Source organism: Ursus maritimus, unplaced genomic scaffold (assembly GCF_017311325.1).
Source record: "Ursus maritimus isolate PB19 unplaced genomic scaffold, ASM1731132v1 scaffold_5, whole genome shotgun sequence".
NCBI classification, from domain to species: Eukaryota; Metazoa; Chordata; class Mammalia; order Carnivora; family Ursidae; genus Ursus; species Ursus maritimus.
The window spans coordinates 57,229,561-57,245,792 of record NW_024426663.1 but is presented as its reverse complement, the minus strand read 5'-3'; the positions used below and the strand labels follow the sequence as shown (position 1 = coordinate 57,245,792).

General features: G+C 55.3%; 1 protein-coding gene across 2 annotated transcripts in view; it reads left to right on the top strand.

Moving 5' to 3' along the window:
• Nucleotides 1-16,232, top strand: part of TGFBI (transforming growth factor beta induced) — a 32,868-nt gene that overhangs the window by 15,447 nt on the left and 1,189 nt on the right. For both annotated transcript variants that reach the window (XM_040622414.1, XM_040622415.1), the window contains exons 4-16: nt 688-848; nt 1,159-1,323; nt 1,585-1,731; nt 3,817-3,958; nt 6,476-6,688; nt 7,499-7,636; nt 8,174-8,319; nt 9,148-9,272; nt 10,047-10,177; nt 12,592-12,716; nt 13,961-14,063; nt 14,637-14,716; nt 15,796-15,820. In XM_040622414.1, the coding sequence (XP_040478348.1) occupies nt 688-848; nt 1,159-1,323; nt 1,585-1,731; nt 3,817-3,958; nt 6,476-6,688; nt 7,499-7,636; nt 8,174-8,319; nt 9,148-9,272; nt 10,047-10,177; nt 12,592-12,716; nt 13,961-14,063; nt 14,637-14,716; nt 15,796-15,820 (1,701 nt within the window). The remainder of the gene's footprint in view (nt 1-687; nt 849-1,158; nt 1,324-1,584; nt 1,732-3,816; nt 3,959-6,475; nt 6,689-7,498; nt 7,637-8,173; nt 8,320-9,147; nt 9,273-10,046; nt 10,178-12,591; nt 12,717-13,960; nt 14,064-14,636; nt 14,717-15,795; nt 15,821-16,232) is intronic.

The following is a 16,232-nucleotide window of genomic DNA, read 5'->3' as shown; positions in this document are numbered from 1 at the left end:
TGCTGGTATTATGTAAATATCTATGGACAGGGGCGCCTGGGTGGCTCAGTCGGTTAAGCAACTTTTGGCTCAGGTCAGGTTCTCAGGGTCCTGAGAGGGAGAGCATTGGGCTCCGTGCTCAGCGGGGAGTCTGCTTGAGATTCTCTCTCCCTCTTCCCCTCCCCCTACTTACACTCTCTCTTTCTTTCTCAAATAAATAAATAAATCTTTAAATGTCCGTGAACAGAAGCTTCATTTTCCTGTGGCTAAAATGATGAAAAGTGACAAATTATTAGAATCTGAGCAGGGAGGTGTTTAACCTCTAGAGCTGCTTTAAGGAGCAGGTAACAAGGATGCCTGGGTGGCTCAGTCAGTTAAGCATCTGCCTTTGGCTCGGGTCATGGTCTCAGGGTCCTGGGACGGAGTCCCGTATCGGGCTCCCTGCTCAGTGGGGAGCCTGCTTCTCTCTCTCTCTCCTGCTCCCCCTGCTTGTGCTCTGTCTCTCCCTGTCAAATAAATAAATAAGATCTTAAAAAAAAAAAAAAAAGGAATACGTGACAAGCTTTAGGCTGGCCCGTGGTGGCCGTCCCTGGGCTTTCCCGCACACCTGTCCTGCGGAGTACCGTGCGTTCCGCAGACCAGGGAATGTGCGGTCTGCTTGGGGTGGGCCCCACGGGTCCATCCCTCCTCTGTCCTCTGCCCCCGCAGCCCTACCTCTCTCGAACCTTTACGAGACCCTGGGCGTCGTTGGATCCACCACCACTCAGTTGTACACGGACCGCACGGAGAAGCTGAGGCCCGAGATGGAAGGGCCCGGCAGCTTCACCATCTTCGCCCCCAGCAACGAGGCCTGGGCTTCCTTGCCAGCTGTGAGAGGAGAGCCTTACTTCCTGTGGGGGGTGGGGGGCTGGCGGGCGGGAAGCAAGACACTCTGTAGTGATTTCCCACTGTTGCAGGAAACTTTTTCCTTGAGCCCTCAGATGAAGTCAGGGAACTTGAGTTAAAATACACCTCCCTAGATGGCTTCCAGTGCCCCACCCATCCCAGGGAGCAGACAGATGTTGTGTTCAGGGAGGAGGGGTCCTTGGTTTCAGAAGCACCTTTCCCCGGGTAGCAAGTAGCCACCTCGTGCACCTGTGGTCTGCAGCCCCCTAACTGCCCCTTGGGCCTTCCTTCTAGGAAGTACTGGACTCCCTGGTGAGCAATGTCAACATCGAGCTGCTCAATGCCCTTCGCTACCACATGGTCAACAGACGGGTCCTGACGGACGAGCTGAAACACGGCATGGCCCTCACCTCCATGTACCAGAATTCGGGCATCCAAATCCACCACTATCCTAACGGGGTAGGGAGTCCCCAGGGACACAGCACTGCCCTTGTCCACCCTGAGCCCACACCCGGTCTGCACGTGGGGATGGTCTCTGGGGTGTCGTTCTGCGGGTGAGGGATGCTGGAGGTAATCCCTGCCTCCCGCACCTGCTTCTCCCCACACCCTCTAGCGCCACAGCCGTGGGACCCACCTGCTGCCCTGTGGTTTCCCCTGCCGGGGCTTTGAGCCCATGCCTCTGGTAGGCGAACTGCTCATCCTCACTTCTTCTCTGGACAGATTGTGACCGTGAACTGTGCTCGGCTGCTGAAAGCTGACCACCACGCCACCAACGGTGTGGTGCACCTCATTGACAAGGTCATCTCCACCGTCACCAACAACATCCAGCAGATCATCGAGATCGAGGACACCTTCGAGACCCTTCGGGTGAGGGACTGCCGTGGGAGGGGGCCCGCCCTGGGGACACACCACCTCTCAGAAGGGCCTCCTTCTGTGGGAGAAGCAGAGGACGTCTCTTCATGGGCATTTAGGAGATGTGTAGCAAGTTCTTTTAAGAGCCCGTGAACATGGAGGGCCCACTCATCAGGCTCTCAGCTTGACCACAGTGAAACACCCTAATCCTCTGCTGGGAAATTCCCTCTGCCCGTCCTCTCCTTTGCAAAGCTGTCCTTTCGTGACTCCCCTGGAATGTTCAGTAGTCTGCAGCTGCAGCACGGAGGGTCCCTTTGAGCCCTAGGCTGCCTGGGCCTGCACCTCGGGCTCCAGAGGTGAGAGGGCCCCTCCCCCCCAGGGGGCACTTCCCATATGCATATCCGACGCTAGAATAACGTCAGGCTTCATGATCTTCTGGACCGCGTGTCTCCGCCAGGGGACCTCTGCTCCAGCCTTCCTAAGGTTTCCTTGGCGCCCAGACCAGCAGAAAGGCCATGGGAGTCTGGGTTTGGCTTCTGACCGCTCCGCAGCCACAGAATACCTTTCCTTCTGCCCTGCCCAGCAGGCGTTTGTCTTAGAACTAGAGCAGCAAGCAGGCATTGCTCTTGGCAGTGGCTGCTCAGAGGAAGTGAACACAGGCTGCCCTGTCAGGGGTTTTGCCCTGATTCAAGGAGAACTTCCTGACCGCAAAGGATACCGAAGGGGGGGGGGTGGTTCCTCCCCTGGAGATCTCCAACACAGAGAGACAAACACCCTCAGGCCAGGCTGGCATGGAGGTGGCCTCAGGAAGCAGCTCTGCGGGGGACCCTGCTGTCTAAGTTCTTCCCCTTCTTCCCTTCTGGGTCACTCCAAGGTCAGAGGTCTGCAAGGGAGTGATGTCTGCACAAAGTTGGTGGCCCCCTTGATTAACTGTGGTTGATTCCCACTGAGTAACCTCCCCTTACTGTTTAGGTTTGACAAATATTCCCTCTTTTCTTCCTTCCCTTTGGGCCTCCCTAACACCCACCTTCCTTCCACTAACACATACTTAGTAACACCTGCTACTTGCCCGGTATTGTTCCATGTGCTGGGGGTACACAGGTGAACGAGACAGATTTCTGTCCTCGGTGGCACTTTTGTTCTTCCTGGGGAGACAGACCAGATGCACACGAGGTAGCCGTGGGCAGGGCTGGGCATCGTGAAGTCAGGGAGTGGTGAGCTGAGGGGGCCAGTTGGCACTGGCTGCTCAGGGAAGGTCTCTCTGGAAGAGGTGACTTTGGATCTGAGGCGTGAAGGATGAGAATGGACAGTTACGTGACATGCAGGGTCAGAGCACAGCACGCAGAGGGGTGAACACGAGCAAAGGCTCAGGAGCAGGAACAGCAAGAAGAAGTCGGGCAGGACCAGAGTGAAGACACCTGCACAGCTCGAGCGTGAGGTGGGAGCAGCCGGGCCGGCAGGGGCCAGACCCTGCAGGGCTGCAGACTGGGCAGAGGGCTGTAGCTCCATCCCCAGGGCAGCAGGAGGCCCTTGCTGCTTTTAGAAGCTCCTCGGGCTGGTCTGTAGAAGCAGGGGATGTGATGCTTCCGCTCCTGGAGCTCACACAAATAGTATTGTGTAACTAGTTAAGCGTTAGGAGCTAGTTAAGTGTAACGCGAGGAGGACGGCAAGCTGTGAAAATACCTACCACAGGCTCATTTTCGTCGGGGGCAGTGGCAGGGGGGAGGGGTGATGATGGGGGGAACGCCAAGTTGGCTACCTAGAGAGGTGGCATTGTAGTCAAGTCCTAATGAAGGGACAGGAGTCAGAGAAGCAAGGAAAGGAGGAAGGGCAGAGGGAATGGCGTGGCCAAAGCCTGGGGGCGGGCAGGCCGAAGGCACAGGAAGTAACTGAGAGATGGCCAGAGTGGTGGGAGCTCAGGCCTGGCAAGGTCCCCGGAAGCCATGGTGAGAGGTGAGCTTTGGTCTCTTGTCATTTCATCTTGGGTTCTACAAGAGTCTGGAGCCCTTTGAGGGAGGCCTGGTGAGGCCGTATATGACTCCTGTCTGTGGAGCACCCCAGAGCCTTCAGGAAACATTTCATCCTCTCCCCGCCCCGCAGGCTGCCGTGGCCGCATCTGGGCTCAACACTGTGCTCGAAGGTGATGGCCAGTTCACGCTCTTGGCCCCTACCAATGAGGCCTTTGAGAAGATCCCTGCGGAAACCTTGAACAGGATCCTGGGTGACCCAGAAGCCCTGAGAGGTGAGCACCCTTCAGCTCCTGCTGCTGCTTCATCCGAGCGGCCAGACTGAGCCCAAGGCCTGCTGTTGTACGAGACGGACACCACCTGCCATCCTGTCCCATTGCTCCCAACTGGCCCTGTCTCTGCAGAGGCCAGAGCAGAGCCGTGGTCAGAGGGACAAGGAGAGAACCAGCAGTCTTTTTCTAGCAACAGTTGTGCTGAGGAGCAAGGCAGGGCTGGAGGTCCAAAGCAGGTCCTGGCCAGACTCAGAGAGAGCTAAAGGCCCAGATGCTCAAAGCCAGAGCAAGGCTGCCAAGCGGGCAGCAGCTTGGACGTGTGGGGAGGAGATGGCAGGTACTGCCGTCTTTGGAATGGGGCCATCGTGCTGACCCTTGAACTCTTCCCGTCTGGCCAGGGACCTCATGGATAATCCAGAATTACAATTGATAATGGTTATAGTTGATCTTGACTTTTCATAGCTGGGTCCTTCCATGCCTCCTCAGTGAGCTGCTAAGTTAGGGGTGTATTGATTGTTGCTGGAGGAGAGGGAGGGACCCAGCATGTGCGAGAGGGGAGAGGAGCGAAGGCGGGGCTTGGCCACTGAGCTGCTGCCTGCTGACCCCTGAGTCTCCTGCAGAGAGGAGTAGCCCCCTGGTCCCCTGCGGACCCCAAACACACTTATCCTCCCAAATACAATCCACGGATGACTTCATTTCGTTTGAGTCTATTAAACCCACCTGCAAGCTGTATGATCTAAAATACCTACTGCCTTTCAGATGCCCGATAACTGTAAAGTGTTCTCCTTGCAGCCACGCAGGGCTGGCGAGGGCACATGTCTAAAAGCACAGATGGGGATCTCTTGGGTCCAGATGTTGTGGCGCCTCCGTGCCTGGCCTGTGGCAGGAACCGAGGCTCCAGGAGGGAACGTGGTACAGACTTGTCTTCAAGGAAGTTTAAGCCTGGTTGGGATTTAAAACAGGTCATGGGATCTGAAATGGTGAGCGCTATGACACAGATGCCCCCATGATGGTGGGGGTGGGGCACGTGCAGCCAGAGGGGTCCTGAGGCCTCCTGAAGGAGCGGAGACGTGGGCACATCTCAGCACATTGAACTTTCTGTTTAGAGCTGTGTTCTCTCTAAAACCGGTCTTGTACAGAGTACATTTTCGTCTTTGAAGATATCAGAACTCTTACTGTAAGAAAAAGACAGCCCTAATTTATTCTTTTTGCACATCGGCCTTTTCCTGCTCAGTAACCAGTTTGCTGTAAGCAAAGGCCCTCGGGATGGGGCTGTAGCTGGCTGGCTCAAAGGCAGCGGGACAGGAGTCCAGCCCAACAGGCTTGGCTCTTTCTAGTGGGTTGGCAGACAGGCGACAGTCAGCCTTGGGCTGGCGTGTCTTGTTTGAAGACTGGCTTCCAGCCCTGCCCTGCTCTCCCTCCCCGCGGCCCTAGCAGGTCACCCTTACCCCACCCAGCCTTTACTTTCCTCGCCTTAGGAGCTAAATCACTGAGACCTCGTTGCCATGGCAGCCTGGCTGTCCTTTCCCGTCCCGCCAGCTGAATGGCTCTCAAGTCCCCTGACACTCGTGCGGGAGCCCCGTGGCTCTGCAGGCCCTCGGAGCTTCCTCCTGTCCGTTACAGTGCGGTTTTGGTTCCCACACTCAGCACAGACTGAACTCGCCCCTGTGGCAAGACTGTAAAACAAAGGGCCCTGGTGACCTTGGGCAGCGGCAGTCCGGGAACCTGCCCTGCCTGGCAGGGGTCTTGTCCCCCCCACTGCTTCTTGCAGCTTCCTCAGGACCCCCAACCTCTACCCTGTCCCTGGAGGCCACTTGGACAAGGAAATAAATGATTCTATTGATGACTTATGGGTGGGGCGAAGGGAGTGGCAAAGACCGTGTCTTCTTGATCACCATCCCCAAGCCCGAAGAAAGACCCTGGCAGCTAGTAGACCCTTGGGTAAAATGAACAAAAACAGGTAGAACGTGCAGATCATCTAGAGCTCTCATTTGCTATGGTCTGCATCTTTCCGTACCACGTTTTACGTTGTTCTAAAGGTCAGCAGATACGGAGTCCCAGGGTGAACTTGTTTTGAGGTTCAGGTGCTAGTAAGAGAGATCAATCTCGAGTTCGGGTGCTAATGAGCTAGTCACTCATGTTTGTTAGGTGTTTCCCCTGTTGTCGGGCACTGGGCTGGGTGCTTTTCCATTCCGGGTCCCTGTCCCCCTTACACCATCTCCAGGCTTATCTTTGCCTGAGGAGGAAGCTCCCAGAGACTCAGTGACTTGCCCAGGGTCCCACAGTGGGTACGTGGCCGAGCTGGAATTCAGACTCAGGTAGTCTGCCTGCTGAGTGTGGCTAGTGACAGGGGGCAGCAGCAGGAGGAGAGGAGGCCCCAGGCTGCACAGTTGCCCCAGCCTCATCTGAAGGTCAGCATCAGAGAGAATAGAATCCTCACAGCCACGGAGGCTGCGAGCTGGCCTCTGAGATCAGCCTAGAGCCGGCACTGCCTTGACCTGTGTCCTGTTCGCCCCCCAGACCTGCTGAACAACCATATCCTGAAGTCGGCCATGTGTGCAGAAGCCATCGTTGCAGGGATGTCCATGGAGACCCTGGAGGGCACTACGCTGGAGGTGGGCTGCAGCGGGGACATGCTCACCATCAATGGGAAGGCCATCATCTCCAATAAAGACATCCTGGCCACCAATGGTGTGATCCACTTTATCGATGAGCTGCTCATCCCAGACTCAGGTGAGCCAGGCCTCTGGGGCCATGATCCTGCTGTCCCCTTTGTCATCCATGATGAGGACACTTGGGGAATTCAGGGATCTCGAGGGCCATTTCCTTGCCTGCATCCAGCTCACAGCCTCTCAGGAGAGAGGGCCTGGGTACCTGGCAGGTTGTGGCCAGACTGTGAGGGATCTTGAGCTATGGGCCTGGGAGTCCAGGCATCACTTTGGAGGCATTGGAAGCTGTTGAGGGGAGCTGGTGGGAGTGACTCCACCACAGAAGCCATTTAGGAGATTTGCCCACTCTGATCGGGCACAGAGAGCCTGATCTCCGAGCATTTGTCCTGTCACTGGTGACCAAGCATCCCAGGGTCCCTGCCCCTAGGAGGAATGATTGAGTGGGCTTTGGCTTGGGCTTTATTCAGCAGGCTAGCCCCATTCTGGAATTCTAGGGAGGTCGGTTGCCCAGGATGAAGCAATGTCATTGGAGAAAACCAAGCCAAAGGAAAACTTTCTGTGGGTGTGGCCCCTGGCATTATCTGCTCCTCAGAAGCCACGGCACATCACTGCCACAGGCCTTAGATGGCACCCTGCCCAAGGGTGGGGACAGAGGTCCGCCTCTGCCTCCTGAACCTCACCTCACTCCCCTGCCCAGTGAGACCTGGGGGACCGGTGGCCCGATGACACGAGCCCGCTGTGCCCCAGCGGGCCTGAGAGAGCTGTTGACTCACGAGATGACATTCCTGCTGGTGTGCGTCATGCTGTGGGGCGGACGGAGGGTAAATGAAAACAGTACTTGTAACTTTCGAACCTGCGTTCTCTTTCCTTGCAGCCAAGACGCTGTTTGAGTTGGCCGCAGAGTCGGATGTGTCCACAGCCGTTGACCTTTTCAGACAGGCTGGCCTCGGCACTCATCTCTCCGGAAAGGAGCGGTTGACCCTCCTGGCCCCCATGAATTCCGTATTCAAAGGTAATGTGGCGAAGGCAGCCCCAGGAGCCGGTCACCTCCACGGCACCCTGCGGAACATTAGTGCTTCCACCCAGCTCAACTGAAACCCCAGGGGCTCTGCTGTATCGTTCGGCAGAGCAGAGAATGCATTTGGGGGTCTGGTCCTCAGAATTCAAGAGTTTGCATCTGGCTGGAGAGCAGAGCGCTCTCTTGCCTTTTTATTTGCAGAATCAACTGCTCATGTGATCATCAGAAGGTCAGAGTGAGGATACAGCTGAGCCTTGGCCGAGGGGAAGGCGGAGGAAGGGGGCCAAGTGGTGTCCGTGCCTTCCCCTCCCTCTACGGGCAAGACTCCAGACACCCACGATTATCTAGACCTTCTTTTGTTTGGTTGATTTGCTGGAGACACCAGATGTTAAGGAATATTGGCAGCCTCGCTGGATTTCTCAATCTCCCATTTCCAAACTCAAGGACGGTTGGGCTTCTCTCTGCGTTTGTCTCTCATTCTCTTCCTTTCTGGAGCGTGCCTCTGGACCTAAACCATACCTTCTCTTGCAGATGGAACCCCTAACATTGATTCACATACAAAGAATTTGCTTCTGAATCACATGATTAAAGACCAGCTGGCCTCCAAGTATCTGTATCATGGACAGACCCTGGACACTCTGGGTGGCAAAAAACTGAGAGTTTTTGTTTATCGCAATGTAAGTCTTGGCTCCTAAATCATGATCTTTCTTTGTCTCAGCTCTAAGAAATGGAAACTGAATTAGTGAAATATATATATATATTTTTTTAATTTTATGTAAGTCCTCAAAAGCAGAAGCTTGCCTGAGAACTGGTTTCTAATAAGAAAGGAAGGGATTTCTGGAAATCTGACTTGAAAGGATCAAAATGGGATCCTGCAGAAGGATTAGAATCTCCTTTGCGGGAGGCCTTTGGGAATAAATCACGCAGCTGTCTGAGCCGACTAGGCAGACGGTGGTCCACATCGAGCTCAGCATGATAAACAGGGGAGCTATGAATCCTTAGCTTATGTGAGGAGAAGCCCCCTGAATAGAAGCACAGCCCTCCCTGGTCCAAAAGGTTTTCTTCTCTCTTCTGTCTCTTTCCTGTCTTCAAACCCAACAGTTACTCTGAAATATCAACCAGAAAGCACAATACAACACAGCCGTTCCTTGGGACCAGCCAGTACCATCGACTAAAGATGGTCATCATCTGTTAAATAAAGAATTCAGTAGAGTTGATCTGTTGATTTGATCATTGTCAATGGACCTCCCATGTCATGGGATAGTCTCATCGTGGGGCCTCTCTATAACTCTAGTGGGGCCCAATGGCCCTTTCTCCTTAGGAAACACTATTTTTATTTTTCCTTCCCTGGAGAAAGCACAACATTTTATCCTAGTCGTAATGACCCATTCTGGTGTATATTCACTGATCTTTGTGGATGAAGACAGCAGCGTGTACCCTGAGCACGTCAGGAGGCCCACATACTGGTGGATGACCTGCCTTGTGTCTGCCCCTCTCTGGCACAGAGCCTGTGCATCGAGAACAGCTGCATTGCCGCCCATGACAAGAGGGGGAGGTACGGGACGGACCGAATGCTCACCCCTCCAATGGGGACCGTCATGGACGTCCTGAAGGGGGACAATCGCTTCAGGTAACCAGCCTCATCCCAGGGAAGACTCCTGCCAAGTGGTCATGCCGGGTCAGGACGCTGGGTCTCAGCTATCCAGCTCCCCTCTTCCTCAGGGGTTCAGTGAACATTGGCGGTGCCTTGGTGACCTTCCGGGCTGGGGATCTGGGAGGGGTGAGGGTCACACTGGAAGCTTGGGTTGAGAAGAGGGCTTATTTCTGGACTGTAATCCCCACATCCTTGGGAACAGGGAGGGGGCTGCATTTGCACACTGAAGTGCAAGAAAGACACCACACTCTCATCTTAAAGTCCCAAGTAAGCCGAGAGCACCTGGTTTTGAGTGTGGGATGAGTCTCAGTCTGCACAAGCTCTCCCTAGGGCACGGGAAGACTCTTTGTCGCTCCTTCTCAGGCTCCCTGTGTCACTTTGTTCTCTTACCCCTCTCTCTCCATTTCTGACTTGCTCACTCGCCCCTGGGTGCTGTGACACCAGAGCCTGGGAGACCCCCCCCCCACCCTCTGCACTCCGCTCACATCCCCAGGGCCCGGTAGCTTGGCCTCTTCCTTCCTCCTTCCCCCTCTGGCCTCTGACCTCTGGCTGTTTGACACTGCTGAGCATTTATGGAGAGAAGACGCAGACTGGATCTTCCCTCTTTGTGCATGAGCAGGGGGTGAGAACCAGCAAGGGGCGTGAATTCTAGTTCTGGGCTCCACCTCCCCGCAGTGGGGAGGTGTTTGGGAAGGTGAGCACCCCCTCCCTGCCACAGGCAGGTGACATTTTCTCTGTGCGTCTCCACAGCATGCTGGTAGCCGCCATCCAGTCTGCCGGGCTGACAGAGACGCTCAACAGGGAAGGGGTCTACACAGTCTTTGCTCCTACGAATGAGGCCTTCCAATCCATGCCACCAGAAGAGCTGAACAAACTCTTGGGTAAAGACCAAGCGAAGTATATTTCACACGGTTTCTAAAGTGACTGGAGCAGTCAGGGGACCAGCAGGAAACTGGGGGCACATTACCCAGGGTTTGACCAAAAGGGACTTAATGAGGAGACTGTTTGCAGAAATGTGGGCAGGAGTTAGGGACCAGCAAAGGATGATGACACCTGAGGAAAAGTGTTTCCCACCCCAGGCCAGGGATGGGGAGGCTGCGGGAGGAGGGGACAGGGAGAACCCGAGCTCGGAGGAGGGGTACGGGACAGCAACCAGAGCCACCTGCGGCTTCTGGCAGAACCAAGGCAAGGGGGCCAGGACTCCCTTAGCCTCCTTGCTCTCCTCCCCCATGCCCATTGTGTGGGCCTCCTGTCAGCTATGAGAGGAGGGCAGGGGAGGCTGGACGATGTGCTTCACAGCAGTCAGGCTCCCCGGGCACCACACAGGGCAGAGAAGAGTAGAGAGGCATTGACTGGGTAACAACCAGCCCCGTCACCAAGACATATCTTCCCCGCAAGGACCTGTGAGGACAGCAATAACGAAGCCATTTTACCCTCATGAAATGTCCCTCAGGGCAAAAGCTTTACCGAGAAGCTATTCCCGGCCCTGAGAAATTTAGCTGAAGATGTTTGAGAGATAATCCCAGTGGTTAAGGGCTTGGACTCCCAGATGACCTAACAGCAGTTTCAATTCCTGGCCCTGGCATTCACGGGCCAAGTGCCCTCTAGCAAGTTGTTTGACCTCTCTGAGCTTCAGTTTTCCCCGTTAGAAGAATGAGAGTGCCTTGCTGTGGGTCATGTGGAGTAAATGAGGTGTTGCCCGCAGTGCGGGGCACACGTCCTCCCCCAGTGGTGGCTGCGTGATGGGGTGTGGGGGCGGGGACGCAGTGTTGAGTTCTGATGCACACCCGTGAGATACACTTCCACCCTCACAAAAAGGTGAGCCTGAGGAGGAGGAGAAGGGAAGTGAGAAGAGGAGGAGGAGAAAGGACCTTGGCCACACCTTGGGTCCCACATCATCTACACCTTCCTTCCAGCTCCAGAGCAGGAAGGAACTTTCTATTCAGGTTGCCGGCAGCTGTGGGCTGAATTTCTGTCCTGTTTAATATTCTTTATTGCCAAACGAATGCCTGTGTCTTCGATGCTGACGTGTGTTCCTGAGAAGAGGGGAGAAGTTCATCCTGAACATAAACTTTCCATCCTCTCCTGGTCCAGCAGGAGTGGAATATTCCCCAGATGGCCTTGAGCCTGCTCGGCTTCCCTTTCATTTTCAGTTATGCAGGAGCAGGAGGAGGCTTGGGCAAAGCTTCCCAAACGTGCCCTCGGCCAGGCCTGCAGGCAGGAATAGCCCCCAGGGCTCCTGGGAGATGGAGGGCTGGCCAGGTGTAAGAAGTCAATCTAGGTATTAGACGTCTTGGAGGAAGGAAGCCTTTTGCACCCGAGGCTGGCATGGCTCAGCACTTCGAGGCAGGATTTCTGTGGAATGGGAATTCCTGTCCGCCAAGTTGTGGATGTTTGGAAATCACTCAGTACCTGGTGGCTCCATCCCGTGGCACTAATGTAGATTTGTCAGTACCCTAGTGAACTCTCCAAAATGCTTTAAAACTTCCTCCGTTCTCAGTTTGGAGATGCTGGAAATAGGCATCCAGCAGCCCTGGGGAAATCTAGGCACTTGGCTGGGAATGTGAGGAGCGGGGCGGCCGTGATGGAGATGAGAGGACAGCTGGCGGCTTTACGAATTGCCTCCCACACTTAATTTGGAAAATGCCTGTGCACCTTTATGAGCAATCGGATGCTCTCCCCAGTTGTTGGAGAGGCTGATGTGGGCTGGAAGGAATGCCGAGACGTGACGGGAGGGATGCTGCGGAGGGAATGCCCCCCTCAGCCCTGACCTCATCGGCTGTGCAGCCCCCCCAGACGGCAGCTGTTGACTCTTTCAAATTCTCCCTGCAGGAAACGGCTGCCCCAGAATATGCATTTGAGGGCAGAATGTGTAAATATTTCACTACTGTGTTATAACCATCGGGAGCCACACTGATGATGAAATGTCCCAGATGCCGGTGCTGGAAAGGTTCCTGGCTTTCTAAGCAAATATTTAGCTCATGGAAAAATGAGTCATACTCACAGAGGAGTATGGATTAACTCCTTCTCAGCAGCACAGAGAGCACTTGCTCAACCTGGCAGCCCCCCAACTGCAGAGGCAGACTCATGGCCGCAGACACGTGCCTCGATCCCCTGAGCCTCCTGCAGGCGGCAAGTCAGAGGGCTGAGCGCACCCACTGTGTGCTCCTCACCTGGTCGGGGAGTTCTCCGTCTAGGCCATCCCCACTTGCATCCGCTCTTGGCCCTTCTCGACTATGCCAGTTACCAACCTGGGAATTCACTCTGCTCTCCTTTCTTTCCCACAAACCTGCAGGCAATGCCAAAGAGCTGGCCAACATCCTGAAATACCACGTTGGCGATGAGATCCTGGTCAGCGGGGGCATCGGGGCCCTGGTGCGGCTGAAGTCTCTCCAGGGGGACAAGCTGGAAGTCAGCTCAGTGAGTGTGCTTGAGAACTAAAGGCCAGCCATGCACTGCCACTGGGGCTCCAGGGCACCTCTCAGCCCCTGGGCCAGCATCAGACACACACACACGGTCTGGAAGATGCACCTTGAATCTCTGAGTGCCTTCTGTTCAAAGACAGAAAAGAGAAAAGGGTCTTTGGGGAAATCAGGCGAGATCGTGGTTAAACATGAATAAGAACTTTCAGATTTGCTGGGGAATCCAGTGTCTAACTGGCATGGCAGAGAGGCCGTTAGATTTTCTTTCCCTTGAGGAGATGATGGGCAGTTACTCATGCATCTCGAGGGATCAATCCCCAGGCCCCTTCCCACCCCATCCTTTCAAATCTGGGGCTCACCACCCTCCACCATGAGCCACACCATCCCAAGAGGCTTTCTCCTCAGATGCTTGGTTTGTGGGCCTTCCCTTGCTCTGCACCTTGCTGACATGCATTCCACTTTGAAGCTGCCTCGGGGGATTCCCTTACTGGAGAGAGAGAACAGATAGGCAGCCAAGCTCAGTGGAGCTGCCTGTGGCCTCCCTGGCTGCACCAGCCAAGGTCACTGGGCTTCCCTGCGGAGCCACCACTCTTCCTGAATGTGGCTGGCTCAGCGTCTGCTCCGGGCTCCTCTCTCCTGACCTTCAGCCATCCCTTTGCTCATCACTTTCCGTCCAGAGCCTGAGGAAGCATGGAGGGAGGCAGAATGTGATGACTCCTAGTTTTGGGTATTGGGGTCCCATCCCAGGCTTCCGTTCCCCCTTCCCCTTTGGGTCGGATCCATGAGTCATTCAGGAAGGACTGAGGTGGACGCCCGGGTGCACTTCCTATGAGAAAGGGAGGCCACTGAGGACAAGTGGAAGGACCCCTATGCCCGGGGCTGGAGGCCTGGCTTCTGTTCCTCGCCATCCTACCCACTTAGCTTAAAGGAGGCACTGGGCCTGTCCTGGGTCTCCGTTTCCTCTTCTGCTAAGTGGGGCAGTGATATCTGCCTCTTTGGCCCACACTGCTGTGAGGACAAAGTGACGGGCGCACGAGGCTGTTCTGTAGATGACACCGTGCTGAGCCATGCGCCGGGGTTAGAATGTGTCCACTGGACTAAAGGCGTGTGGCTGGTAGGGGCTATTCCATTCCCCAGCGTATCCCTCACACCTGACACAGGATCTGGTGTCTGGAAGCGCTCAGTAAACACTTACGGAGTGAGTAAGATCCATATGGTCTCTGTCGTCTCTTTTTCTCCCAGAAAAACAACGTAGTGAGTGTCAATAAGGAGCCGGTTGCAGAAGCTGACATCATGGCCACCAATGGCGTGGTCTACGCCATCTCCAGTGTCCTGCAGCCTCCAGGTAAGGCGCTAAAGGATCCTACCCGCACTCAGCCTGCAGCTGACCCTTCTCCACGCACGGCAGTTGGTACTCAGCAGGAAAACTGTTCTATGCAAAGATAAGAATAGTGCGCAATATACCAACTGAGCCTCCATGGACAGCATCGCTGTGGCCGATGGAAAAGTGAATTGGAAACTGTTGGTTTCAAATGCGCCACAGCAGAAACTCGAGGACACGTTTCTTCTTGCTGAGTTGCCTGTCTTAGCCCCGCTCAGACACAGCCCATTATCGGTCACACGTGGATGCTGTGAACGTGGCTCCGAGCACACGTCTTACAGCGTGCGCATCATGGGAGTGCTCTTTACCTGCAGCAAGGTTGAACTTGAGTCCAGCCTCTGTCTGCACTGTGCATTCACCTTTCTTTGCGTTCTTCCCCCGTGGGCCAAATTCCACCGTGAGTTAGGGCAAGTTATGAAGGAAAAATTCGTGGGGCAACGTGAGCCGGCAAGCCTACCAGTGCCCCTGTCGTGCTTGCTGTGAGTGCTGTGCCAGGAGCTTCTCTCTCACCAACGTTGCATTTGCTTTCGTCTCCAGCCGTCAGACCTCAGGAGCGAGGGGATGAACTCGCAGACTCTGCGCTTGATATCTTCAAGCAGGCGTCGGCGTATTCCAGGGTAAGATGCTGCTAGGTTTGCCCATGGCCGGAGTAGCCTTGGGTCCTCGGCTTGGGCCCATGCAGGGGGCTCTCCGGGTTCCTGTCTTCCTTGGCTGCTCCCCCAGAGCTCCTGTGAAATTTCTCCCTGCTCCCAAGCAGGCATCCTTAGCTCCCGCCTGAGTGGAGTTCCGAGAAAAGAGCCCAGGCGGCCCCTACTTCCTTCGTGAGCAAGAGCCCAGGCCTTTACACCAAGGCCTCTGAGCCTCATTGCATGGGGAAGCCACTGCTGGGGAGGACAGATAAAGCTCTGGAATCCATCTGTCCAAGGAGGGCAGCCCATCCTGAATTTGCCTTACCGTGGCCTTGCCTGGCCTGAGCCCGGGCCTCTAAATCACCCTCGGTTTTTCATGACACGGCCAGACTTGGGGAATGCAGGGGCTCTCCAAGATGGTGGTGTGGGTTCTGGATACAGGGCAGGTGTTGGGGGGGGATCTCCCTTCCTTGCCTCAGCTCTGCTTCCCTCTAGAACCTCTCTGGTTCTTCCTGTGCTTCTCTTCCTGCTCCCCAGCTTGCCTGGGGCCCAGAAGCCCTACTCTGGCTCCTTTGCTGCTTCGCATGAGGTGGGCCCTCTCGGGAACATGGGCACCTTATAGAAAGTTTGCATTTCAAGAGAAGAGGCTGCTGAAGGTAGTTCTCACCCCAGAGGCCTGGAGCTGGAATATGTCCTTTACTTTTAGACAAAGGGGTTTCCTTCGTGCCCCTTGATAAGGGTTCTTGGCCTTGAGCTCCTACCATTGAGGACCACCCTCTGTGCCGTCCCAGCTCCCCAAGCTCTAGGCTGTGGTCTCGGTGGAAGCCTGGCTCTGGGGTCTCCCAGAAATATCCACCCAGACTCTACTTGGTTGGGGCTTACACTTTGCTTGGGGCTGCCAAGGCCATCTTAGGGGCTCCCTAGGACCCAGCAGCTACACGTTCCCCTTCCTCTTCCTCACTCCCAGCATTTTTTCTTAGTAGGGGTAGCTGTGGGCAAAGCCACTGCTGTGAGCAGGGGCCAGTACAACTTTCACTAGAAACCTGACACTTGGTGTTTTCTTTCAGGCCGCCCAGACCTCTGTGAAACTAGGTAAGTCTGGCCTGGGTTTAAAGTCCTTGTATGCGTGTTTGGGCCTGTCCCCCAAGCAGGCCCAGACCTGCCATCTGCCGTACGTAGATCAGAACATCATGGTGCAATAAAACAAGGGTGACCTTTGGGGTCAGCCACATAACACCTTCTCCATAAGATGGAGATACTAAGAGTACCAAGCTGTTCGGGTTGCTGTGAGTGTTTGGCTCTGGGAACCTGGGAATATTGCACGGGCGCTTGGCAGGCGCACATGGTGGTAGATGGAGGAGATCCCAGTTCTTGTTACATCTTGGAGTAAGACAGGAAATCTCCCAAACCGAAAAGCGCCTGCAGGGGGCAGGCGAGAGCAGCAGGAGGGGGCCGTTGGCCGGAGCTCCTGACTCTGACAGTGTCGTAGGCAGATAGGGGGCGG